Source organism: Cryptomeria japonica, chromosome 11 (assembly GCF_030272615.1).
Source record: "Cryptomeria japonica chromosome 11, Sugi_1.0, whole genome shotgun sequence".
In the NCBI taxonomy this organism is placed as follows: domain Eukaryota; kingdom Viridiplantae; phylum Streptophyta; class Pinopsida; order Cupressales; family Cupressaceae; genus Cryptomeria; species Cryptomeria japonica.
Genome location: NC_081415.1, coordinates 501,652,282 through 501,672,060, shown reverse-complemented (window position 1 = coordinate 501,672,060; position 19,779 = coordinate 501,652,282). Strand labels below are relative to the sequence as shown.

Here is a 19,779-nt window from a genome sequence, read left to right as displayed (position 1 = left end):
CATTGGAGGATTATCATCGCAACAATAGCTATAGTTGTCAGTGTCGCAACATCACCAAGATTTGTTTTGCAACTGATGGGATAGGCCTCTTCTGCAATCCTGCACAGATCGAAAAATTGGCCAATAAACAACTTCAAGCATTTAATACAATTCTTGTTTCATGTGAAGGCAACCATATTGCTCAAATAATTTCATCCAATGAGAAGACATAAAATTCTTTCATTAAGGCATTTTGGTTAAAAATTGTTTAATTTAAACAATTTAAACATTGCAAAATAGGAAATTGCACTTCATGAATTTTTTTCTATGGAATGTGATTGGTTGCAACAGGAAAAACTATTCGAAAGTTACAAATAACCCTCGACAATAGTTCCTTGAAAGACGGGAACTAAAAGGAGGTCACAATTATTTTGTCCACACCTTTTCATTCCAGCTGGCAACAATGTCAAACCTCCATAGGGTAAGAGGAGGAGTGGGCAGGTGGAATTCGTAGGGGAGGACACCGTGGATGGTGAGAATTCAAGTACTTTTCTTCATCTTTTAGTAATTTTTTGTAAAAAGAGGGTAAGTAGTGGACAAAGTGATCGGATAGAATGAATGCTGATTTTTTTCAACTTTTATTTGGCTCGCACATTTGTTGTTTTATTTTGATTACAATTGTAATGCCTTGCCAAAGAACCCCAAGGATATGAGCTAAATAGATATAAAGATCTCCATGTAATAATATTTGTTTGAAACATTTAAGATCAACATATGCATCTTATAAAAATACAAGAAGTTGTCAACTTGCCACAAAGCACATGCGGAAGACTTAACACACTAAACACCAACTAAGAATAGGGATATATCTCCAAACATATAATGGATGGTCAACAAGGTATATAGACTCATACAAAACCTTCCCAAAACACAATAGTCAACCCAATAAACTAAGACCATCTCAGAGATGTGAACTGTTTGACAGAATGCCTCAAAGAGATTTGAACTGTTTAACAGAATGGCTCAAAGAGATGTGTCCTCCTGGACTACAATAATTGCAGGATAAGCAAAAAAAAATGGATTTGTTCAAAAGGGAAATCCAATTTGCAGGTATAAAGCCATATTCCATAACCTTTATTGGCATTCTCCCTGCTCGTGCCAATTTGGAACAGGGAATGGACTTCCTTCAAAGCTTAAACGATGCAGAAGTTGTCAGATGTTATAGTTACAGATGCACTAGTAGACGTATATGCACAATTTACAAGCACATACAAGGCAGGTGAATTGTTTGACAGAATGTCTCAATAGATTAGGTCGCACGGACTACAAGATTGCAGGATATCTACAAAATGGATTTGTTGAAAAGGCTTGAGAAACTTTCAATCAAACACAATTGGCAGGTGTAAAGCCAGACTCAGCAATCTTTGCGAACATCCCCTCTGCCTGTGTCAAGATGGAAGCTTTGGAACAGGTATGGACATCTACAAAAGCATAATGGAAGGGATATTTTTGTTAAAAGATGAAAATACATTGGTTGCACTGTGGTGATAATCAGGCGAAACGTTTCTTTCCTTCAAATATTTTGTACAAAATTCCAAATACTTAGTCCAGGCTAGTTGACCTGCACTCCATGAAATTCCGTGGTCTGTTCAAACTTTCCACATCTATCGTTAAAATTTTAGATTTCAATTTATAAATTAAACAATCAAGATGTCATTTTTTGAAAAATTATAACAAAATAAGTTATTTTACTTGGGCTATCATTGAATGATGGCTGATGCGAATAGCTTAATTAACGTTTCTTATGTCTGAGATTAATTAATACAGATATTCAGGTATTTTTTGGTTAACTCTTTAATACAAAGACTGTCATGAAAGTCATCTGGACAAGCCCATATGAATGTAATGGACATTTTCCAAATTTTATTTCCAGGGAGAAGAAAGTCCAACCATCGTTAACATCTTATAATTCAAAATATTCATTACATTCCAAATGCCCACTAACAATCAGTTTGACCAAGCGTGTATAAAACCATTTTTATTGCCTGTATAAATTTCATTTCTTTCTTCGTCATAGCACAATGCAGTAATGTTTTCAAATATGTCTTGAACGGTGTTCTGCATTAGTGATAGATTAGATCGATTCCTGCAAATTTTACCCACATCTGAGTCGTTGCCACCAATCTTAGCGCAACAATTACCAGTCAAGGAGTTGATAATGTTTATTGAACACTCTATTTTATCATAAAAAAGGAACAGCTCATCATCATGAGTCAAGTGAACGATGCAACCAGGAAAAATCTGTACCAAGTGGTTTCTGTAAGATGCAACCACCTCTCCTTGCAAATTCCATACACAAACAATCCCACTGTGAAATGTCAAGATTAATCGTTTCCCATGGAAGAAAATTAATGCTGAAGGCTTCTCAAACTCTTGTTTTCTCAACTCAATCATCTTTTCACTCTGAACATCAACCATTTGCAGCCATTCATTCTCTTGGTGTACGAATATCTTGTCATGAATCAGATCAACAAAATGTACCCTTTTATTGGGTAGTAATGCAAGATGAAAAGATTTCAAAACTTTGCCATCGTCTATAGATAAGATCTTCAGAGGAAGACTGCTTCCACAAGGAGTTACTCTTGATGCTAAGAGCATTAGACCAGAACTGATCATTATATCTACAACTTCTTTGTCAGATATGGAGTACAAGAGTTTATAGCTTTTCATATCAAACACCTTGTGAATATGACGTTTAGCTGAAAAAGTAAGAACTTTCCCATTGATTCTATCAAACTTTACGGAATCAGGGCAAATCAGTTTTTCACCCTCGAACAAAGCAAAGCCAGCATCTGGTTGAGCTCTTCGAATGCACTCAAGTGGAGTTGTTCTGCACTTGATAATTGGAAATTTACGGGAAGCATGAGCTGAAATTGTGATGAGAGAATTGTTTTCCTTGTTATGGAACAGCCTTAGAATTTGTTCATGTGGATTTATTAAATTCAAGAAGCAAAGCTTTTCATTTGTGTGTCTATCAAATGCAGCACAAAGACCTGATTTTCCCAAAGCAAATATCATACTGCGAGCTGAAAGTATTTGTACAATCTTGGATGGTTGATTTGTATCAAACTCTTCCTGCAACTCAAAATTGCGGAACATAATCTGAGAATGACCTTGGATGATTGATTTGTTACCAATCTCACGACTCTCAAGTTTGTGGGCAATGTTGTGAGCTTCTGAACAACGCTTCCGTTTCTCTGCCATTGTCTTATACAAAAATTTATTCGCTACGGTCCTGTATATTGTTATGTCACAGAGAATGTTAGAAATCTATTTCGAATAGAAATTTTTATAGAATGTGTTTTCAATTCTTCGACCTATGTTATAGATTTTTATAGATTTTATTTATGAAGCAGTTTCTTAAAAGTTATGTTTATTCATAGTAGCTATTCGAAATGATAAGGAGGTTGGTTAACGTAGGTTTGGGGGTTAAAAAATGTTTCAGTCTAAATATTAGAAGTATATTGATTTGTGGCTATCTATAGTGTATTTTTCTATCTTTTTATGTCTTTTGAGTTTCAATAGTAAGGAGGTATGTTGATTTCCTTCTCAATTTCTATATGTTCTTGCATCTTCATCTCTTCCTTGTCCGTGGTTGAGAAGTTTAGTTTTCACTTTCTCAAAAGTAAGTTACCTCAAAAAATCAACTCCTTTAATAGTTTGAGCTTTCATCAATCTTTTTTTATTGCCTTCAATGTTTTCTTAATTGGATTGGAATCTACTCCGAGAGTCAAAGTTCCTCTAGAAAATGTGTTGAACTCCATTACCATTTATTAGGCTATGCTATACTTTGAAGGTTTATAGGGATTTAAATGTTCAAGCCTCACAGTGCTAGAATATGGATATCTATGGCTTGAGGGTCTAAAATTTCTACATATAAAATTTTGCTATGCAAATAAGGCTATTTTGTTGTTATTCTAGAAACTAAAGAAGAATAAGACACCATCTTCCAAGGATGTTCATGGTTCATGGGCTCAAGCACTTTTTTAATTTAAGGTTAGCCCATTTTTACTGACATGTGGATGCATCTGAATGAGTATAGGTTAGCCCATTTAAGCCCTCTTGGAATATTCTATTTTGAGGAGCTTGGACACTTGTCAAGATTTATAAGAGTATATATGATGGTTATGATGATCATTATTGTTATGTTGATACCTATAAAAGAATCTATAAGAGGCTATTTTGGGAGGTGGGAGTGAGTTTTTCCAAGTGGTTTTGCTGCAGATTGTTTGGTGATACCATACGGGTATTCATCCTCACAAACTCCTATAAATTGGTGCATTGAACTAATTCAGTCTTGTTCAGTTTGTAGGGTATCAAAGTGTTGTTGGGTTTTACAGAGGTCTACAAAGAAGTGTATTGTTGTTTTATTTTTCATTGGATTAGTAATATACTTGCTTCACTTTCTGTGGTGGAGTTTTTTCTCAAAAGGGTTTCTCCATGTAAATTTGGTGTTTCATGTGTAATGGTTTTCTTGTTCTCATTTTGATTCGACAATCACTATGTTAATGGTTAATCATTAGTTTTAGATTTTCAATAACTTTGAGTTTAAGTTCATATTGCAAGCTTTCTTCACCTATTTTTACAACACTAATTTCTTAACACTTTACTTAATACCTCCATAGTTGTTTTTAATGCCAACAAATACAAATTTGATACTATATCAATAGTTCTCCTAGAAATAGAATCTTTTTCAAGTTCTTGAGTTTGTTCACAAAGGTTTTAGTTCCTTTAAATATCTTAGGGTTCTATGAGTTTCAAATACAATAATGCTAACTACTAGTTATCTTAAGTCCTAACTTTTACACTAGGACATTAATGAACAAGAAGCAAACCAACATTCTTTTGTGCTACAAAGGTACCATTAAGCAAGATACACAACACAACTATGTGCTCAAGGTGTCATTACAACATGTGATGACACACCTAATACACACACCAATGTTGATGACATGGTGACACAAGTAGAAAACTATAATACACCATGGGACACACATTGTTGGTGCAAAAAATGAGACATTGAGGAAAGATGATCTTCAAAACCATTGGTACAACACCCAACTATTTCTACCAAATCACTATCCAAATTCCAAAAGGATATGGTAATAAAAAAAATCCAATTGCCAAAGACTTTATCCTCTTACTAGGGGTCACTGTAAATCCCTAACCCCTAATAGTTTATCCCACTTTAGCCAAGTTCGATACATAAATACTTGAATTGGACTCTAAGGAAGTTTTAACATTGATGTCCAGATACCAGGAACCCTATTGCCAAGTTCCTTAGAACTCAATAGCCTAACAAGCCAATATCTAACTTTGGTGAGGTTTGATGCCCAACATGCATGTATTAGACTCATGTCATAGAGTGAACTCACAATAATAGTTCCTACTTTTCCCCATGAAAAAAATTTGCGAAGTGGGAATTTTTTTTGGGGGGGTGGTTCGAATGAACTGGGGGTTTCAAGCAAACTACCCCCGTGGGTTCGATCGAACCTACCATTGGATTCTGCTTCGATTGAACCCGAGATGGATTTGGGGGTTTGATCAAACCCAATAAAATATTTATTTTTATAAGGTTCGTTCGAACCCCCCTTCGATTGAACCATTTAAAAAAATATTAAAAAAAAAATCTCTATAAAAGTCGAAAATGACAGTTAAATTGTCATTTTCAACTTTGGAGTTTATTGTGGAGAGGGAGTTAGAGTGAACCTGACGTCAACATTACTTCATTGTGCCCTATCGGCAGCAACCAACACTTCTCATCTTTCAGCTTTCAACCTACACTATTTCAGGTACACAAAATAACCTTTTTTTGTTTTATTTATTTTTTATTAAATTTATTTAAAAATTAGTAAATAATTTATTTGTTAATTTTTTTTTTATAATTAAATAATTATATATTTATTATTTTTATCAACATTTTAGAAAAATGTTAACAAAAACTTAGAAAAAATATCTATACTAAAATTTTAAAACTTAGAAAAACATCTAAATTTTTTAAGAAAAACATTAGCAAAATTAAAACTTAGAAAAATGTTAAAAAATATAATTTAATGTTTTAATTTAGCATTGATTTATTTTTTTAATTAAATAATTGTATATGTATTATTATTTTCAACTTTAAAAAAAAACGTTATGAAAAAATTAGAAAACTAAGGTAGTAAATTAAAACTTAGAAAAAAATTAGCAAAATTAAAAATTGGAAAAATGTTAGAAAACTAAATATAATAAATTAAAATGTTAGAAAAATTAAATAATAAATTAAAGCTTAGAAAAATATTATAAAACTTAGATAATAAATTTAAACAAATTAGACAAAATAAAACATCTATGACCCATTTTCACATCTTATTACACACACAACATGACCCCTTAGGACCCCTTAAGACCACATATGCCCCTGACGACACTATATGACTCCTTAGGACCACAGATGATCACATAGTATCCTAAGGGGTCATATGTGGTCCTAAGGGGTCACACATGTGTTCTAACACATGTGTGACCCCTTACGACCACATATGACCCCTTATAACATCCTAGTGTGTATGACATACCCCTTAAGATCACATAGTGTCCTAAGGGGTCATATGTGGTCCTAAGGGGTCACACATGTGTTCTAACACGTGTGTGACCCCTTAGGACCACATAAGACCCCTTATAACATCCTAGTGTATACAACATACCCCTTAGGATCACATAGTGTTGTAAGGGGTCATATGTGGTCCTAAGGGGTCATGCACGTGTTCTAACACATGTGTGACCCCTTACAACCACATATGACCCTTTATAACATCCTAGTGTGTATGACATACCCCTTAGGATCACATAGTGTCCTTAGGACCACACATGACCCCTTATAACATCATAGTGTGTACGACATACCCCTTAAGATTGTTGGCATTTGCATGAAGATTGCATTAATGATATGTTATGTTGTCATCGATGTCAATTGAATCGGTAATGGTATTTATGATATTGTTGATATTGTTGTTGTTATTGATATTGTCTTGTAATCGGTAGGAAGAGCTTTGAGGAAGATGTTGTAAACCGGTATGTAAGTTTGTGAGTTGAATTGGTAAACCGGTGTATAAGGTTAAAACCCTTTCTATGCAATGTAACCGCTAAACCCTACCAGTTGTTTTTATTAAACCCCAACCGATCAAGTTTGTTGGTTTAAGATCTAATGATAGTGACACGTGTGATCATTGTATGAGGATAAGTTCAAATTGTTTTGGCGCGTTTGTTTGATTGTCTAAGGAATGAGAAAAGTGGATTGCATCTAATGCATGGTGTGTGATGAGTTACAAAGTCTAATGAAGCGGTAATCATGGAGCGGTTGGAATTTTCTTGAAGAATGTGTATAGATTGCTATGTAAATCCAATGGTCACACTTGAACCGATTTGTTTGTAATCTCTATGAGAGAATTAGATTTTTGTTGTGTTACCGACCTAATTGGTTTGTATTTAAGATCGATGAAGTTGTTTGTAAAGTTGTTGGCAAAGTGTTGGCTGAAATCAGTTGAGTGTGTGGTTGCCTAACCAGAGAATGGATCTACAATTTGTGTAAAGGCAGATTGAAGCTTAAAAAGGATATGATCAAGCAAATGTAGTGCTACTCAGACAAATCAAGAAAACCTGTTGGTTTCTAACAATTACAGCAAAACTAAAATACCCTAACCGGGTAAGTGAGCTAACAAGCTTGGTTACTTCTTAAATCTTCTAACAAGGTGATCCATTATACAGTTTGTGTTTGATCATGCTTGCACGTTTGATTATACTTTTTATACATATGCATGTTTTTTATTATATTGTACAAGTATAAATCATATGTGTACACGTGTTTGATTATACATAAATATCTAGAAGCCTCACAACTTAATAACTTTTGAGTAATTTGAAATTTTATCGAACATTTTTTACTTATGAAATAAAAATAAAATGAAAATTTTTGATTTATTATTTTTACCTGTAAACAATTTTTTTTAATACAATAGTTGAACAAAACAACATTTTTTTATAGTTTGTTTTTCCTCCACATCATCTAAGTATTTCTAAAGTCATGTAGAATTGTTAAAAAAACATTCTAAACAAATCTAAGTTGTAAAATGACATAAATCTAGTGAAACTCACAATTGATATCAATTGTTTGAAAACAATTTTATTAGTAGTTAAGTCAAACATGTTTATTTTAAAATATATAAACATAAATATTAAACCTAAATGAATCTTAGAAATGAAAAAAATGTGAGTGCCAACATCTCATATTTATTTCCAAGATCATTAATTGGATTGAATAAATTATAAAAAGAATAGAACTAAATACACTACTGGGCGTGTGCACAAAGATGGTGGTCAGAAAAGTGGACACCACCCAAAAAAAAATTGGAAAAATAGGCAGCGCGTACGCGGTTTTAAAATTTAAAATTCCTGCATACGCGCTTAGGTTTGTTCTTCCCGAGCCTAGAAAAGGTAGCACGTATGCGCCGCGTTTAGGAAATTGAGCGTGTACGCGCTATGCCTAGGAAAATTAGTGCGTACGCGCTGCTTATAGGAAAATGAGCGCGTATGCGCTAATAATCCTAGTAAAACCGCGTATGCGGTGCTTGATAAAAAAAAGTTTATAAAAAAAATTGGGTCCTCATTTACGCGAAAAGCGCATTTTTTACTATTTTTTTCCCATTTTCTAACCTAAACCGTGAATGGGATGCTAAATTTGTCCTCCAGGCTATGGATCAAGGTTAGTTTTTGTTTATTTTTGTCTTTCTTTCTGGTTTATGCAATTTGTTTTACAATTTGAATTTAATTCCATTAATTTTGATTAGGTTTTTTCATTTTTTGTTTCAAATACCAGATTCTTCTTATCCAGAATAAGAACAACCAAAGGCACCTCCTGAAAACACACAAGAACAACCCCCAATTCCTCCTTTTGACCGCATAGCCGAAACACAGGAGGAATTAACTAATCAGTTAGGGCAAAATACATCCAAAATCAATAGACTGACTGTAAAATTGAAAACTTCTGAACTTGACCATCATCAATCCCTCGCCACTAGCCTAGAAACATTAGCTAGTGGTGCCATAGTTGTTTCTAGAGAAATTACCAAATGGGGAAGCTTTAGGGATAGGTATCGTCAATTCTATGCCAATGGGCTATCATACGATGGAGTTAAAAACAAAAATATTTCTAAACAACAAATATGTGCCCTTTTTGTTGACCCCAAAACTGGTCAGTCATCACCTCCTAATGCAAAGAGGTTTCCCATACATTGGTGTACCAATGTGCAGATGAAGAATCTTTTTTGGCAGAGGTGGTGGATGGTCTTTGACGATCCACCTTGTAATAATTATGAGGTGCCATTATATTTTTTGAGAAAAATATATCGTGAGTTTGTGCTCAATGTGCACCCAAATTATTTTGACATGAGAGAGTTTCATGGTAGAGGTGGTGGTTCTGCCCAAGATAGACCTGGAGCCCGTAGGCGATTAGTCACGGAGAGTCACCACCCCCTAGCACCCTAACCCAAGGTGCATCAAGTTGTCCCATTAGAGCTGAAAGAGTCGATGGAGCTACAGACTCTTCAGGCGGCCACAACATTGACTGGTGCCATCATCCAGCATGGGACATCATTAGCACACCCTATTGTATTGGATGATGAGCCGTTAGAGGGCGATAGAGAGCCCATCGAGCATATGTGTGTTAGTTGCTTGGGGATATGCTTGGGGATAGATGATGCAGTCGGTGCAGATGGATACTCATATCATCTATGCACAATTTACGGTTGTAGATGTCAAGCTCACATGGTTGAGGATGTCATGCTGATAGATGAGTTGATGGACATGGTGTTTGCCCATGAGCCACAGACACAGGTGTGTTGATTTGAATTCATAACATTTTATTTATCAGTCACTTCAATTTTGTAATTACATAAATGAATTTTCATTTATGCATCGATTTAAATTGAGACAAATAATATGCATTTCAGGATGCAGCAGCAGTATCCCATACACCTCCCCCAGTTACCACAACTACAACTTCGACGCCTGAGGTATAAATTTTGTAACATGTTAAAATAGAATAGTACACTTTGAATTCAAAAATATACAAGATATACTAACTATCTTTAATGCTTGGTCCAATTTCTGGTTTGTAGGTGTTGACAGGGGACGAAATGTCCCAGATTGATGACATCACGCTCTCAGCAATCGATTTTGGCCTACAAGGCTATACGGTATGATATTTTGTACAACTCTTTTTATGTATTGTTTTGATGGAATATGCAAGTCATTTCATTTTAGATTTTTAAAATTATGTTTAATTTATTATCTGTACTAATATCTCATGTTAATTTTGTGTTTTTAGGGTACCCCCTCCGCATCTAGGGCTCGTCCTAAGAAAAAGAATTCCTCGAAGACATCAAAACGTGTGAAGAAGGTAATTGAACACATTTTTAGTTGTACAATTGTTTGAAAATGTTGAAATCAAGTATTAGTTGGGGTTTGTAGATTGATTAGTGTTTTTTGTCTATTTTACATGTACAACGGCTATTGAGCTTTGTGGATATGTTGAATGCACCTGATTCGCCCGTAGATCAAGAGAGGGCAGAGGTATGTATCTCTACTTTATTTTCTTGATTTCGTGATTATATGCATGTGTACATGTCAACTTGTGATATATTATAATCTTATAATTTTTTAATATAGGAAATATCCATACCTATTTCGTCAATGGTGAACCCTCCTCCTTGCACTGGAGAAGCATCTCAGGATCCAGTACACTTTTGTTTGATATGTAAAATTAATTGTTTTCAACCTTCAATACTTATCATTATATTAATTGTATTTAATATTGGTACATTTTTTGTATAGGTAATAGCGTCAGTTTCTACATCGATGGTGAGCCATCCTCAGTCCATTGGAGAAGCATCGCAGGCACAGGTACGTCATTGTTCTCTATATTATAGCTTTTAAGTGTTTTTGATATATCTATGTTGGTACATTGTATTAATTGTACATTTAATCTACAATAGACTCCTTCGCGGTACGGCCATAACGTGGATCAATTTAAGTATGTCTTCAAGAAAACTCCTAAGAGTGACAAGGAGAGGAGAGCAAAGACGTTAGCTCCTGGATCAGCCGATGAGGTAATCTACATTTCAATTGCAAAGGAATTAAAGTTAAATGCATAGTTATGATGTTAATTGTGAACTATTTTCTACAAAAGAATTCTAACTTGGCTTTTGAATTGTGGTTTTGCAGCCATCTACAGAGCCGCGTACTGCGTCGAAGAGGCTTGATTTTGATGATCCACCAGAAGTTTAGGATCATATAGTGTTAGTTTTGGTCATAAAATGACCAATACATGTAGATATATTCTACATTTTTATTGTATATCGATTTGGACATGGCATATGCCACATTTTTGTAATACTTGTATTGACTTGGCAGACATGCCTTTTTTTATATATATAAATATCGATATTCGATCCAATAAATGTGTAATGAGTTCATTATTTTGTATTTGTTGTATTTTGTGGTTGTCCTTTTATAAATTTAAATGAATATTTGCATATGTAATCAACAATATGAATATAAACAACAAAAAATATATGATATAAAGCATTGCAATCGTGGAATATGATTTGATAAAATTTCTAAAATGTTGAATTAACCCTACAAAACTCCTTGTATTTAGTTCATTATTGTGTATTCGTTGTAATTGGTGGCTTCCCTTTTATAAATTTAAATGAATAATTGCATATGTAATTAACACTATGAATATAAACAACAAAAATCGACAATATGAATTTAAACAACAATGTGTTTGGTGTGAAAGCACCCTCACACTCGCAATGGTCAAATTTTGTTCCTCGTGTGCACAAACCAACATCGCGAGTGCGTTTGGGTGGGCAAGTTTACGCTAGGCATGCCCCTATCGTGCATCCCAAAGCACTAGAACATCGAGAGTTATACCCTACCGGTGCGATCTCTCAAGTGCCCTGAGTCCAAAAAATTGTCAAAATTTGACGGACTGTTTCTTCTAATCCACGACACATACGGTCAATCTGTTTGATCCTGTGCAGTCGCGTGAGACTCCTCTACAATGGCCTATCTCGGTTTTCGACGACTCAAAGCCATTTTCAACTAGTAGCATTTTTTCGCCTGCTCAAAAAACTGTCAGTTGCTTGCAAGGAAAAGTTGCAAGATTTGCTAGAATTGATTATGTTCCTCGTGTGCACAAACAGACGTCGCGAGCGCGTCTGAGTGGGCATGTTTACACTAGGCACGCCACTATCGTGCATCCCAAAGCACCAGAACGTCAAAAGTCATACCCTACCGGTGAGATCTCTCAAGTGCCCTGAGTCCAAAAAATTGTCAAAATTTGATGGACTGTTTCTTCCAATCCACGACACATATGGTCGATCTATTTGATCCCGTGGGGTCGCGTGAGGCTCCTCTACAATGGCCTATCTTGGTTTTCGACGACTCGGAGCCATTTTCAATTAGTAGCATTTTTTCGCCTGCTCAAAAAACCGTCAATTGCTTGCAAGGAAAAGTTGCAAGATTGGCTAGAATTGATTTTGTTCCTCATGTGCACAAACCGACGTCTTGAGCACGTCCAAGTGGGAATTTTTACGCTAGGCATGCCCCTGTCGTGCATCCCAAAGCACCAGAATGTCGAGAATCATACCCTACCGATGCAATGTAGAAGTTGCTTGACAACTTTTTTGACAATTTTTTTGACAACAATGACAATTTTTGCTCAAATTGTATCTAGTCTCAATCTATCACCACTATGACCTGATAATGACTCAAATAATTATCCATGATTATACAAGAATCAAGAATGCTCATGATTGACCAGGGACACATCACATAGACTCAAAACATAGTCACAAAACATTGACACACAAAACAATCACAAAACATTGTCACATATTATTCAAAAATTTGCCTCTAAATATAGTCAAATCAGCTCTTGGCTATTTGATTATACAAAAATTTGTCTTACAAATAATCTCATGGGCTTTTATACAAAATTTGGCATTACAATATATGCGATTCAGCTCATCGCCATTTTAATATAAAAATCATCTCATGGGCTTTTATACAAAATTTGGCATTACAATATGTGCGATTCAGCTCATCGCCATTTTAATATACAAAATTTGGCATGTACATATGTATAAATCAGCTCATTGCCACTTAAATATACAAAATTTGCCCCTAGACATGTAAAAATCAGCTCATGGGCATTTATATATACAAAAAACGAATATAGAACAATTCGTCGACGATTTAGACAAAATTCTCAAAATCATTTTACTCTGAACTGTAGAATCGATCAAGTGAGCCTTCAGGATCGGCTCTAACCCGTATTGTGTCAAGTATTGCCTCGTGGTCAGATTCACGAACTTTCCATAAAATTTTGTTATGAGGTCTACCATGATACTTCATCAAATGAATATTTGTTGCAACAACAAGGTTAGAGAAATGAAGAATATGTTTGTGTGTTTCAAAGTCCTCGAACAACCAAACATCAGAATTCTTGATAGGGTATCTCTGAAGCCATGTTCCTGTCACGACAACAGACCCTATTGGGTACTCAATACCCTCTCCGTCAATGATTGTGGTTGTCAATTTTCTTTTAGGCTCAACACAACAACACAAATAGTAATCTGTTCCTTCTTCATTGTTCTCTTCTGCAACAACTACATACACATGACCTGCATTTTATAAAGTGTTAATTAATACCAAAAATAAAGTATGATGTACAACAAAATGAACCAAAAAGAATACTTGCAAAAAAATTAACTCAAAAAATCACCTGAATCCACTAGGTCGGATACATGGTCAAAATCCACTGATGTCTCCATCTGGCTCAATTGTAGTGCTTTGAGAATTTGATATGAATCAATGGGAACCAACGGTCTACAAGACCATTTGTCAACCCACTCTTCTGATTCACATTCTTGCCACAAACAATACATGCATGAAGAGCAAAAACATACCATCTGTCTCGTATAAATTACTAGTGAACATGAATTTGAACTCATAAATGAGTGCATGTCACTCGATCCTGCAACTGTACAACAATTTAGATAGTTTTCAATGTTAGATTCAGTAATCAACCAAAAATATCTACAAACCAATGACATACCTGGATTACCTGGACCCATCGTAGACTTACACCATTGCACAATTGTTTCTGCATCTACCAACTCAGCACCACCTTCGTACTTCAATTCTTCCTTGGTTAGGGCTCTTTTCACACATGCTCCTGCACCATCGTGCTCTCCCTTACCATGTCCAACCTCGGTGAAATTCCAAAAATGTTGTACACCACTTGTCACATGCATTCTTGTCAGCCAATAAAACATCCTTGCATTCTTGAATTGTGCGGTGCAATTATCTGACCATATTAAGTGTCGGTTGTATCGTATGTTCCTTTCCCTTAAACTATCATAGAAAACTTTAAAGCATCCTTGTACAAACTCTGATGAATGAGTACGATAATGTCTTATGTAGAAGTGATACTCTCTTACAACCTTTCTATCCTCCTCTGTGCTATCATCTACATGCATGAATGCTATGTGTACAAAAATAGAAACTTGTGTAGAGTGATAATACATGGATTGCACTTCATTTTGAGGTTGTAGTGTATAATTTTCAGCGAAATCAACGATAGAGACAATGGTGCCAAGAGGAAATGTGTCCTTACACAACTTGAATTGCTCATCTAACCATCGAGCTCTATGTGTATGCATTATGTACTCATAAACTAGTTTCTCTTGAAACATTTTCAAAAATTGAGCTACACATATATCATTTTTCACTAGCTCACATCTCTTCAAATCTTTTCCATCTTTAACTCCATATGTGACTGTCTTGTATTTTCCGAAAGAAACTAGTTTCGTACCAATTTCATGTGTGCTCTCCAAATGTATGCATCTTGGTAAACGTTGCAAACCACCACATATAGCACAAGAATCTTCTAAACAAGACATCTTATAATAAATGCAACCATCATGTCTATTACATAACACACTTGAAATAAATTCTCTTGCCAACTTAGGAGGTGCTTGTATATTAAATTCCTGCAAAACATCGTTAGTGTGCAAAGTAGAACAAATATGACAAAAAATATCATAATGCATGGAAAATTCAATATGCATCCTACAACAACACATGGTGCGTACATGATTAATCTTAATACAAAAAGGTTTTGCCATTTCAAAAAATCTTTGAGAAATTTTTATTTGAGGAAACTTTTGAAGGAATCTTTAATAAAATTTAGTTTGAGTCATATCCAAATAGTGTTTTGCATGTGGCTCACAATTTTTAGACCCAATTCGCCTTCTAACAACATCTCTTTGGTTGGGTGATACTCTTGTGTTGTCATGCCAAAAATTTTCAATTAATGTTTTTAGTGCATCTACAACAACCTTGTCTTTGCATGGTAGTCTACCCGAGAATGCCCAAAGAGAATTATTGTTAGGTTCATCTATTTGTTCTCGCCTCTTTAATGCTTTACTTAATGTTGTTCTACTAACGTTCAATGACTTACTTGTTTTGCTTATCAAACGATCTTTTTTTATTTTCTTGCTCATTATGGTTGATGTAGTGACACGTCGAGTAGCATTAGAATCTTTACTACGTGATTTTGAACCAATAGATTGATATGCATCAAATAGATTTCTGATGTAATAGTTCTTTCACTATTACTTTTAGATGATCTTAGGCCTAGAATTTTCATTGTCTCTTTAAAATTCAAATTTTTAATCATTTGAACAATTAATTGACATCTTGCGGTTTGGTTTAAGTTTTTAAAATAGTTTTACCATATTCTTTTAACCATTCTCCTACAAGTTTGTTCATTCATTTTATTGGGCATTGACTTCAATATATTCTTATCAATGTCAATTAGATACTTTGGTTTCCTACGAATGATTCTAGGAGGTGTTAACATCGGTGCATTATGTACATTCAATTCATCAAGTAGAGAAGGTGTAATATGTTCATCATTTAATTGATTATTCAATGCGGTATCTTCTTCAATTGCATTAGGTTCAAACGGTAAATTATCAAATGTTTCTTCTTCAATTGCATTAGGTTCAAACGGTAAATTATCAAATGTTTCTTCTTCAATTGCATTAGGTGCATTATATTCGTTTGGTAAATCAAATTGAGATGTTGAGGTTGACAAACCTTCTTCTCCCATTGGTCTTATGTCATGCAATTTCTTCATACATTGCCTTTGTCTTTCCTTTTGAGCCTCTCGTTGTTCCATCGTTCCTCGCTTTTTCTTTCCCATGGTTGAGATCAGTTGACCTAAATAGAATCATATTACATATATATGTAAAGAAAAATTCAAAAATAAATAAATAACCATAAGTATGCATCTTATAACTATTTTTTGGAATCAAACTATTAAACAATCACAATTTAATCATTTGAAACCATGCAAAAACAAAAAACTAATAAAAACAACAATTCAATCATTTGAAATCATGCAAAAAAAAAAAATTCACTTACTTTTATGTATACAACAGTGATAGAAGTGCAGACACAGTTCCAGTGGGGCCTTCAACGACCTCAAAAACTTCTTTTGAGGCCGTTGAGGCTCTTGGGCAACTAAAACTATGTCTATAAACCACGTATGCGCTACATTGATAACCGCGTACGTGCTGCTAGGCCATAAAATGTTGGCAAGCCCAACGGTATTCTCAGCTGATAAGTAGCATGTACGCGCTACTAAGCCTAAAAATGTTATCCTAGGGTATCGAATAATGGGAATAGTACCTTGTACGTGCTTATGAGTAATAAGTACCGCGTACGCGCTACTAAGCCTTTAAAAAGTTATGGAAGGGGTATGGAGGAAGGGAGAGGGAGAGAGGGATAGAAGAGCGGGGGAAGGGAGAGAGAGGGAGAGGAGAGGGGAGAGGGAAAGAGAGGGAGAGAGAGGGAGAGAGGGAGAGGAGAGGGGAGAGGGAGAGAGAGGGAGAGAACATGGGGGGAAGGGAGAGGTAGAGGGAGGGAGAGAGGGAGAGAAGAGGGGGGAGGGAAGGGAGAGAGAGGGGAGAGGGAGAGAGAGGGAAAGGAGAGGGGAGAGGGAGAGAGGGAGAGAGGGAGAGAACATGGGGGGAAGGGAGAGGTAGAGGGAGGGAGAGAGGGAAGGAGGGGGAGAGAGAGAGAGAGAGAGAGAGAGAGAGAGAGAGAGAGGGAGAGGGAGAGAGGGAGAGAGGGAGAGGAGAGAGAGAGAGAGAGAGAGAGAGAGAGAGAGAGAGGGAGAGGGAGAGAGAGAGAGAGGGAGAGGGAGAGGGAGAGAGAGGGGGAGGGAAGGTAGAGAGAGAGAGAGAGAGAGAGAGAGAGAGAGAGAGAGAGAGAGAGAGAGAGAGAGAGAGAGAGAGCATGGGGGGAAGGGAGAGGTAGAGGGAGGGAGAGAGGGAGAGAAGAGGGGGGGAAGGTAGAGAGAGAGAGAGAGAGAGAGAGAGAGAGAGAGAGAGAGAGAGGGAGAGGAGAGGGGAGAGGGAGAGAGAGGGAGAGAGGGAGAGAACATGGGGGGAAGGGAGAGGTAGAGGGAGGGAGAGAATACATGATAAAAATCAAAGAGGAAGTTACAGATAAGAAATAAATTCACTTACTTCTATAGAAGTGCAGACACAGTTGCAATGGGGTATGGAGGGAGAGAAGAAGAGAAAGAGGGATGGGGTATGGAGGAAGGGAGAAGGGGAGAGAGAGAGAGAGAGAGAGAGAGAGAGAGAGAGAGAGAGAGAGAGAGAGAGAGAGAGAGTGTGAGAGAGAGAGAGAGAGAGAGAGAGAGTGTGTGTGTGTGTGTGTGTGTGTGTGAGAGAGAGAGAGAGAGAGAGAGACCTTGTATGCATTTGAGAGGGAGAGACGATACACTTACATGTGTATATATATGTTTAATATATCATACATATATAAACATATTATATATACAATGTCATATTATACACATATTATATATTACATATATTATATGAATATACACATGTTATACAATAGTGCGTACGCGCTTCTTACACTATAAATCTCCCGTACGCGCTTTTTAAACCATAAGTACCCCGTACGTGCTTTTGAATTTTTAGGCTTGGAAATAGGCCTGGATGACAAAGCTATGGATTGGAAGTTTGATTTCCCTCATTTTTGATGTGTTTTATTTTATCAACTTGGTTTATCGACTTTGTCATCATCAGGTTTAAACTTCATAAAGTGGGTACTTCTAAAATTGCCACCATATTTTCACCCATCTTCTGAGCTTTCTAACCATATATTTTTTTTTCAATTTGAACAACAATAACATATTATTATTGAATTTCTTTTACTAGTGTCTCCATAGTTCTCACAGACATAGGTGCACCATTTTTTGAATAACTTTTGATATACATATCCAAATTTAAAAAAATTTATATATTATTGTAGTGCACTTGATTCTTTACAATTTAAAAAAAAAATTGTATTTTCAATTTGTTTAGTGCAACTTATGCTTCACGCACGAACAGGTACCGAATTTTCAGGATGTGCTCAATTGGAAAAATCATAAAAAAATAAATACTCAACAAAAAATTATAAAAAAATACACATCTTCTAGTGCTCACTCTTAACTATCTTTCTGCCAAAGGATTTGTCAAAATACTAAATCTAACTATGACTTTTTTGATGCGCACGTCAGACACTATGTTATGTTTTTAAAAAAAAACAGGGTCTGTTTTTCATGCGCGAAGGATTTGACCCCCTTAATCTTATCCAATTTTGAAAAAGTTTAGTAGTTTGAAAACTAGATTCAGAGTACTACAATATTTGTTGTTTGATTATCTTCATGTCTTGAGTGGATGACTTTCAAATTTTGCCTCTAAGTTCAGGTTCACCTGATTTTAGAAAAAAAGTGTCCACTTATACCCCCCTTTTTGACCACCATATTTGTGTACTTACCCTACTATATTAGTATGAGTTAATTAAAAATATTTATTTATTATACATTGATAGATGTATCAAATAATGTCAATATAGGAAAAAGGAAAGGATGGATTGTGTAGCAAGAAAATTACACAAAACCATGTAAAATTAGACACATTCACAACAAGGTCATCAAATGAAATAAGATAAATTAGTGAAAATCAAACGAATTTTACTGCATTTGATGAAGGCCTCGCTGCTCCTTTCTCCTCTAATCAAATGGTATGTGGCTCTCAAACTCCAAATTGCAAATGTGTTAAAATAAGCAACATACATAATAGATTGTTTATCAAATATTTCAATGAGATAAGCAACATACATAATATTGAGGCATGTGTCCTTTAGAAGAGAAGATTAGTGGTTCCCCTTGAGAACTAGTAGATACAATGGAATCAATAACTAACAAGATTCGAGAGTAGGATAACTACCAGTGTCTCCATAGAAGAAAAGGATATGTGAGCCTTTACCAGCACATTGAACCTCAAACTAATTAAACTAATTTTGATGGTAAGGTCTGTGTCTCCATGTAGGCAAAGAACATGTACAAAGGTTGTAGAATATGGTGTTGCCTCTACCAATTGTATCCCATTGCAAGTTTCATCATATTTCAAAAAACCCATTTAATGAATATCTTGCATCTATTACAATTCGTGAAGCTTAATTTCTTGAGGCATTTCTTTAATATATTTTAATCCCTTCTTTGGTTTTTTAAAATGTCATACTGCACATATCATGTGTGCATAGGCACCCATGACACCA

General features: G+C 35.4%; 1 protein-coding gene across 1 annotated transcript; it reads right to left on the bottom strand.

The window, feature by feature from the left end:
- Window positions 1-1,986: 1,986 nt before the first annotated feature.
- Window positions 1,987-3,243, bottom strand: LOC131068273 (uncharacterized). Its single transcript, XM_058003445.2, has one exon. The coding sequence runs from the start codon at window positions 3,241-3,243 to the stop codon at window positions 1,987-1,989; it is 1,257 nt and encodes a 418-aa protein (XP_057859428.2).
- Between the last annotated feature and the right edge of the window lie 16,536 nt (window positions 3,244-19,779).